General features: G+C 33.3%; 1 protein-coding gene across 1 annotated transcript; it reads left to right on the top strand.

The window, feature by feature from the left end:
* Positions 1–3667: 3667 nt before the first annotated feature.
* On the top strand, positions 3668–8850 carry LOC147808598 (uncharacterized). The gene is made up of 4 exons (XM_087162630.1): positions 3668–5714; positions 5831–7268; positions 7434–7668; positions 7774–8850. Exons 1-4 carry the CDS (start codon positions 3668–3670, stop codon positions 8848–8850), a joined length of 4797 nt encoding a protein of 1598 aa, XP_087018756.1.
* The last annotated feature ends 389 nt before the right edge of the window (positions 8851–9239 follow it).

Below are 9239 nucleotides of genomic sequence, written 5' to 3'. Positions count from 1 at the left end.
TACTTTTTAAGCAGAATGTTTATTACCAGTTAATATACTGCAGTAATTTCATTAAATAAGTTAGTTTCACTTTATCCAATAAAATAATATCTGGATAACAGCTTTTTCTCGAAAGGATCCCATGGATCTTGGTAATCTAATGTAAGTGGTGTAGAATTTCAGGCAATAATTTTATTGAAGTACCCCGCGCATTTTTAGCATTGTCCAAAAATAAGATTTGATTATGATACTGATTCATGCGTTTTCATTTGAAAAATAATAGTTAATGGTTGGGAACGAAATTATTGAAATTTCAATTTTTGTCTCATTTTTACCACCACATCTTTAAAATTTTATAACACAATATAACCTTGTTGATGCTATTAATGACGACACTGTTTCTAGTGGTAGAAAGTATTAAAAATGAATGTACAAATCTCGGTTTTGGACATTAACGGATTACTACTTTCTTCCAGAGGTGAAAGCGAGACGGAAAAGAGGAAAAGCTGGTAGTAAAAACCATTTCAGTTATAACTAGTTTTCGGGAGGAATTAACTTATTCTTTTTAAAACTATTCAACAATATTTACTTTATCCTTGCAAAATAAGCAGTTTTATCTATAGACTAAAATTATAAAAGAAATCTTGATAGTTACAGATATTTTATTTTTCTCAAAAAAATGCTAAAAAGAAATGTCGTTCGTACCAGTTTTTGCACTTTTCCGTCTTGCTATATAAGGGCTTTCAGACATGCTTTCTTCTTATGACTCAGTGAAAAACAATCAGCGGAAGTGAACAATTTCATCATTTAACCCTTTCGCGCCGACTGCCACAAATACGTGACAGCATGAAACTGTATCAATCAGGATAAAAAGATAAAACTGGTAATCAAAGTAATTCTTTAGCAGTTTATTTGTGGGCGGAGTTATAATTGTTTGATTTATTTAATTCACCATTACTTTGTTCAAAATAAAACTATTTAGTTATACTTTGAACTAACATTGATTATATATATGATTAAACTAACAATAATTAAAGAAAAAGCAAAGTAAGTCTGTCAAATTAGCAACGACTACATTTAAGTTACCGCTTTTTATTTAATTGCAACTTGATTCTGATTTTGTACAAATGCTTTTCTGAATCACCCGTCCCCAAGGGGTTAAGCTTCAATTCTGCAAACTCACATTTTATAGAAATTGTGTTTCGATAAAATTTGACAAAGCTTTGTCTAATGTTACTTGAGTCACAGTGGCTCAGTGGATAGAGCTCTGATGCAATGAGGCAAGCCAGGTTCGAATCTCAACAGTGGCTGGTTTATACGAATTCTGATCCCTGCCTTCTCGACCACAGTGCTGACGTAAAATATTCTCAGCGGTAAACGGATCATGTGTTAGAATTTCTTTCCACTCAGACTAACCGTGGGAGGAAATCGTGGGTTTCCTTTTTTTGATCTAGTGGTGATCGTGGTCTCCTTTTTCTCAGGGATTTTGATAATTTTTATATCTATTTGGAAAAATATCGTCAAGTTGGCTATTTACAAAAAAGTTTTATATTTTTTAAAATATTTAAGTTATTTGTTCTAAAGCCCATATAATTCTTTACGGAAAGATTATATATAGTTTAAAATCATCGCATTGTTTAAACTATGACCTTTTATTTTCTTTGGCAACAGAGCATCGAAAAACACCGTTGAACAGATAAGTCCCAGCATCTTAAGGAGGTAAGTTCATATCCTTAAACAGTTTTGTCGATTTTCTTAGCTTGTTAAGTCTATTGTTTTGAAATAGCTATGCCCTTAGCCAATATTTAAGTGTTAAGTTCGCGCTAATATCTAAAATAAATATTAAAAAAAATGTGAGATTTAGTTGCCTCTTTTTTCAAAGGAATGCATAAAACTATTAAATTAGCAGGCACCTCATTTGTATTTATTCTACTTAATGAAAATTTAAAAGTTTAAATTTTCATTCTTTCTAATTCATGATACAACTATATAGTGATTTAATAATATAAATTGTGAGACTGTGACTATTATTTGCATTTTAACTCGACGTAATGGAAAATTTTGGGGCAATTAAAAAAAAAAAAGACGGTTCCTGAAGAACGACGTAATTTTGTTTATGATAAATAATTGTATTTACCATGTGGCCTATCATGAATTTACAAATTTACTCTTCCTCTTATTTCGACAAAATGTTAATGAAAAATCAAAACAGCTGGGTAACTATTTATTAACGACAGAATGAACTACTTCGATAAGGTTTGTTGTTGAATAAAGATCCGTTTAAATTAATCCTCCATTTACTTCCGTTATGTACTACTTTATTTTAAAAATAACAATTATTGATAGATTTTATTTTTTAATATTTATTCATAAAAAAAACTATTTATCCATTAGCTATTGACGTTACATTGCAGACGATGTAATGTGCGTAAAAAAATAAACGGACCACGCTCCCTGAATAGCGTTTGATCTAATGATCGGATCTTCAACGGGTGTTTCGCTTAAGCCTTTGAACTGTTTAGAAGTTGTGGTGGCTAAAACTCCCATAAATCAAATTTATTAAATTAAGAATCAAACAGTGAAACATAACAAGTTACGACCCATAGAAATTATTTGTCCGAATTCCGGAGCAATTTTGCATCTATGGAATATTACCTAAAAATGATGTGATACTTTTTTAGCTGAATGCTTAATACCAGTTAATATATTGCAGGAATTTCATTAAATAAATTAGTTTCATACTTATCACAGAGATGCCAACTGCTCCGGACACGCCAAAGTAATTAATAAAACGGTAAATTACTGCAAAGTGAATTTTGCAAATATTTGACTATTTTTGCTTGCTTTTCATATTGTATAGCATGACATACCTCCTATAAAGTGGTGAATTATATAACCCAATGAATTGTTTAGAAATAGTGGTGGATAAAAATCTACTGAATTGAATTTATTAAACCAAGAATCACAATTGATAAACTAACACTTCAAAATATATATTTGCTGTCCGGAGCAAGTTGGCATCTCTGTTAACAGTATATTTTCTTAGTTTTTCAGCTTCTATAGAGAATGATCTCATGGATCTTGCAATCTAATAAAAGTGATATCCCGTTCATTTTTATCACTGAAAAAATAAGATTATGGTACTGATTCATGCATTTTCATTCGAGGAAGAATTGTTAGTGGTGCACACGAAATTATTGAAATATCAATTTTTGTCTCAATTCTACCACCACATCTTTCCATTTTTATAACACAAGAGAACCTTGTTGATGCTGTTATATGCTCATTAACGACACTGTTCTTAAAAGTAGAAACATTTTAAAGTGAATGTATGAATATCGGTTCTGGGCGTTTACTGATTACTACATTCTTGTTGTGGCTTTGAGAAAAATAGAGTGATAACTGTTCGGTCTTAGGCGAAGCGCCATCTGTAGCAATTGTTGTGAACTGCTCAGTTTCTCTTGAACTCTTGTTTGAGCCAGTCGTGGCTTTCATTGCAATAGTGCAATGATTTTGGTTATTTACAATTGTTAAAATAAAATATTGTTTGTTGAAATTTCGTATTTAATGAACCAGCGCACTGTGTACAATCGTGTACATAATAAAGTGGTCCCAGTGGACCCGGAGGTCGTACTTTCGAACTTTCTGTTTGTTGTGGAATGCGTAGTTTCATTTCGTTTTCTTCATAATGAGCAGTAGTAGTGAAGAAGACAAAAAATCAGAAAAGACTGTGCTTAGTCGCAGAAAGGGTTATTTGAAAGGTCGAATAACCAAATTAGAGACATTTGTTCGTGAGAAAGCCGAAACAGCTGGACTATTATTGCTTCAATGCAAATTAGAAAACGTTTTGGATACTTGTGATAAACTAGAGAAATTAAAACTGGATTATTATGCCACCCTCGATGAAAAAGATTTGCCCAATTTCGAAGCTGAAATGGACAATTTAGAAGAGTCTATAGAACATATAAAGGTAAGCTTGCAAACCTTTATATTTAAGTTTCAACATAGTGAAGTTAGAGGCAATGATTCTATTGTAACTAAAGTGAATTTGAAGTTACCAGATATTAATTTGCCTACATTTAATGGACAAGTTGAGCATTGGTCAAGCTTTAAACAACAATTCGATAGTTTAATATCTAATAATTCTTCATTGTCTGATTTACAAAAGTTGATTTATTTGAGATCATCGCTTAAGGGCGATGCTAAATACATAGAAACTAGTGAAGATTCATTTGAATCTTTAATGAAAGTTTTAATTGATAGATATGAGAATAAGCGTATTGTGGTAAATAGTTATATTTCTAATATTTTAAACATAGAAAAGTTATCGTATGATTCTTTCAAAGACACAAGAAATCTTATTGATGTGTTAAACCGTAATTTAAGAGGTTTAAAACTTTTGAAATTAGAAAGTAACGATTTATGTTATCAATTGCTAATGAATATTATTCTACAAAAAGTAGATAAAAATACACGTAAGGAATTCGAAATGTCTCTAACAACTTCTGATTTACCCGAATGGGATAAGTTTTTGGACTTTCTTCATAAAAGAGCTCAGTTATTAGAGAATTTACAAGGTGTGCAGCCAAATAAATCGAAACTTCTTCCCGTAAATAAAAGTAAATCTTTTATTCTAAAATCTAGTATGAAATGTTTGTTGTGTAAAAAACCGCATGAACTGCATAATTGTCCATTATTTTTAGATCTTTCCCCTTTAAAAAGGTTTGAAGAAGTTAAAAAATTAAGGCTATGCATTAATTGTTTTGGTAATAACCATAAACTTTCTAATTGTTTTTCGAAAGTTAGTTGTAAAATTTGTAACTGTAAACATCACGAGTTACTTCATAGAGATAATTCTCGCCCGCTTGAAACTATTAAATCAAGTTCAGATATGCCAAAACATTCCCCCACCCTGGCGCCAAATGTATTGAATAATATTTCTGAAGCCAGTGAAATTGCTGACTCAGAGAAATCGAAAGAGAGTAGCGTCTCCCACGCATTCTCAACTCGTAATCTAAATAGTAATAAATTAGTTCTTCTATCTACTGCCTTAATTAACATCTGGAGTCCGCTTAAAAATAAATATGTTTTAATAAGAGCATTGTTGGACAATGGCAGTCAGTCGAATTATTTAAATTCTGATACTTGTTTTGATTTGGGGTTGAAGCGAGAAAAAATAAACATTTCTGTTAGTGGATTGGGAGAGAATAAAATTAATGTTAAGTGGAAGGCGACTTCTTTGATTTGTAATAAGGATTTATCTTTTTCTTCGCAAGTTGAATTGTTAATAGTTCCTAGAATTACGGGCTTGATTCCATCGACTCCCATTAAAATTAGTGAGCATTTAATTCCTGATCGCGCGTTATTAGCTGATCCAAATTTTGAGATACCGAGTAAAATAAACATGATTATAGGAGCTGAGCTCTTTTATGATATTTTAAAGGAAGGAAAAACCAGAGTTTCTCCTAATTTGTTATTCCAAAATTCTGCTTTTGGTTTGATAGCAACGGGTAAGGTTCATGAGAACAATTTAAATTCCTTTTGCGGTTTAACACATACCTCTGAAAATATTGAAGATTCCCTTCAGAAATTTTGGGAAATCGAAAGTGTTTCGTCAGACATGCTTACTGGTGAGGAGGAATATTGTGAAAATCATTTTTTACAAACTCATTATCGCAGCGAATGTGGTAGATATGTGGTTCAAATGCCACTCAAAAAGGATCCCCAATGTTTAGGTGATTCAAAGAAACTAGCTTTAAAGAGATTGAATAATATATATATAGAAAGTTAGACTCTAATCCTGAACTTTGTAACTTATATAAAGACTTTATGCTTGAATATCAAAATTCAGGACACATGCAACTAGTTGACGCCGATATTAATGTAAACGCTAGTTATTATATTCCCCATCTTGGCGTACATCGCCCTGACAAAACTACCACAAAATTGCGCGTCGTTTTTGATGCTAGTGCGCAAACATCGAGTGGTGAATCACTTAACTCTATACAAATGAAGGGGGGCGTGCTTCAGGATGATTTATTTTCAATTATGTGTAGATTTAGGAAACATACTGTAGCCTTTACGGCTGATATTAGAGGTATGTTTCGCACTGTCTTAATTGATGAAAATCAACGAGACTTACAAAGAATATTGTGGAAATTGAATAAAGATGATGAAGCTAAAATTTACAAGCTCTGTACTGTTACCTATGGCACTACCTCTGCTCCATTTTTGGCAACGCGTGTCTTAAGACAAATTTCGATTGATGAAGGGAAGGATTTTCCCATTGCAGCTCGTGTCGTCCAAAATGATTGTTATATGGACGATGTAGTCTCGGGGGCTAATGATATTTCTTCTGCCTTAGAGTTAAAAAATCAGTTAATAAACCTTCTTCATCGGGGTGGCATGAATTTACACAAATGGTCATCTAATGAACAGTCCTTGTTAGAAAACTTACCGTATGAAGACCAGGAGTACCATTTCGATATTAAAAACAACGTTAAGACTCTCGGTGTGATATGGAACCCAAATGCAGATTTGTTTCAATTTTCAATTTCAGATAGCACTAATCTGACGAACTGTACTAAAAGAACAGTTTTATCGTGCATTTCAAGACTGTTTGATCCATTAGACCTCTTGGGGCCGGTGATAGTGAAGGCCAAAATTTTTATGCAAAAACTCTGGCTACAAAAACTGGACTGGGACCAGGCACTGCCAGACTGCAAAGTTAAGGAGTGGGAGAAGTATGCTTCCTCTCTTCTCTGTGTGAAAGACATTAAAATAGACCGCTGTGTAACGAATGGAACTGTTTCCTCCTTTGAAATCCATGGCTTCAGCGATGCTTCGCAAGATGCATACGGTGCAGCGATTTATTTACGATGTAAGAATGAATTGAATCAAGTGACTATTAACTTACTGTGCAGCAAGTCACGCATAGCGCCGATAAAAAAGTTGACGATTCCTCGTTTAGAATTATTGGCGGCTGAACTAATGTCCAAACTTCTACAGAAACTGTTAAAAGCTCTTCAAATGGATATACAAAGTGTCTACTTGTGGTCGGATTCAACCATAACTTTGGCGTGGATACGAACTGATCCATGTTTGTTGAAAACTTTCGTATCGAATAGAGTGTCCAAGATTCAAGAAATCACTAGATTATTTAAATGGGGACATGTGCCTTCCGAAAGCAACCCTGCTGACCTCATTTCGCGTGGTGTTACTGCAGACAAAATCTCAAACTCTGAGCTTTGGTGGAATGGCCCTTCCTTTCTAAAGACTGAGGACTATAAGCAATTCGAACATTCTCCTTCTTCCAGCGATGAATATATGGTTGAACTCAAGAAAAATTCTGACCTTAATTTTACTGTCTTTGAGAAAAACACTTTTATAATTGATTTTTTGAACAAAAGCAATAGTTATATGAAACTAATCAGAATCTTAAGTTTTATTTTCAGGTTTGTAAGAAATGCTAAAAACTCAGCAAAGAAAACTACGGGACCGATTTCGAGGGATGAGTTAAAATTATCCGAATTGTTTTTGATTAGAGAAGTACAGAGGGATGAATTTTCTTCTGATATTGCAGATATTCAGAAAGGTACAATTTCTTCTAAGAGTAAGATTAAATCACTTAACGCTTTTTTAGATGCAGATGGTATATTGAGGGTGGGTGGTCGTTTGGCCCACTCGCAGGTAAGTTTCGATGCTAAGTTTCCCATTATTTTGCCTGCGGGTCATAAGCTTACATATTTAATTATGTTGTATTTCCATTTAAAAGATTTGCATCTTGGTCCCCAGGCATTACTTAATTCTGTTCGCCAAAGGTTTTGGATAATTCACGGAAGAAATCTTGCCAGAAAAATAGTGCACGAGTGTGTTACTTGTTTTAAATTTAGACCTGTAGCTATTGATCAATTAATGGGTAATCTTCCATCTTATCGATTAAATCCTGAATTCACCTTTAATAAATCAGGCTTAGATTTCTGCGGACCGTTTCTTGTCAAGCAAAAAAATCAAAGAAAAGTAAGTCTTCAAAAAATGTATGTAGCAGTCTTTGTGTGCCTTTGCACTCGGGCAGTACATTTGGAAATTGTCTCGGACTTAACAACTGAGGCCTTGATTGCCACATTAAAAATGTTTTTTGCAAGAAGGGGGAAATGTTCTATGTTAATGAGTGATAATGCGAGTAATTTTTGTGGAGCTCGGAACGAGTTAAAACGGTTATATAGTTTGGCTCAATCCCCGGAACAAGAATTAATTGATTATCTGTTAACAGAAGAGGTTGCTTGGAAATTTATACCGCAACGGGCCCCCCATTTCGGGGGTATTTGGGAAGCAGCAGTGAAATCCTTTAAAACCCACTTTAAAAAGACAGTTGGAATTTCAAAACTAACCCTTGAGGAATTTTTGACCCTTGTTACGCAGATAGAGGGAATTTTAAACTCTAGACCAATTACCCCATTATCTACAAATGCAAATGATATGAACGCTCTGACGCCAGGTCATTTTTTAATAGGGCGTCCAATAACTGCCCCCATAGAACCCGAAATCACTCAGATTCCAGATAACAGATTGTCTAGATGGGAAAGAGTTACAAAATTGACTCAAAATATTTGGAAAAGGTGGCAAAGAGATTACTGTCTAATTTACACGAACGAACTAAGTGGCAATTTTCAAAGGAATGTTACCCCTGGTACAATGGTTCTAGTTAGGGAAGATAATCTTCCAGTATGTCATTGGATAATTGGTAGAGTTGAAGAAACTATAGCTGGCAAAGATAAAAAGGTACGGGTTGTTTTAGTGCGAACTCCTAAAGGTTTATTTAAAAGACCAATTCATAAATTGAGTATTTTGCCTATTGAGGACAATAAATAGTTTGGTAATAATTGTAACCTCATTGAATTATTTTTTGTTTATATTTGTATTGTATCATTGTATTTTAATAATTTCCTTTAAATTTGGAATTGTGCATTCATTTAATATTGGAACAAATATTTTTCTACAGTCCATAATTTTATTCTATTAATTGAAATCAAATATTTCTAATAATTTTATTGTTATTCTTATAGTTTCAATGTATATTAGTTATTGTTGAAATATGTTAAATATTTCAAGGGGCCGGCATGTTCGGTCTTAGGCGAAGCGCCATCTGTAGCAATTGTTGTGAACTGCTCAGTTTCTCTTGAACTCTTGTTTGAGCCAGTCGTGGCTTTCATTGCAATAGTGCAATGATTTTGGTTATTTACAATTGTTAAAATAAAATA

The sequence above is a fragment of the Parasteatoda tepidariorum genome, chromosome 5 (genome assembly GCF_982258835.1).
Source record: "Parasteatoda tepidariorum strain Cologne lab strain chromosome 5, Ptep-v5.0, whole genome shotgun sequence".
Classification (NCBI taxonomy): Eukaryota; Metazoa; Arthropoda; class Arachnida; order Araneae; family Theridiidae; genus Parasteatoda; species Parasteatoda tepidariorum.
This window is presented reverse-complemented; position numbering and strand designations above follow the sequence as displayed.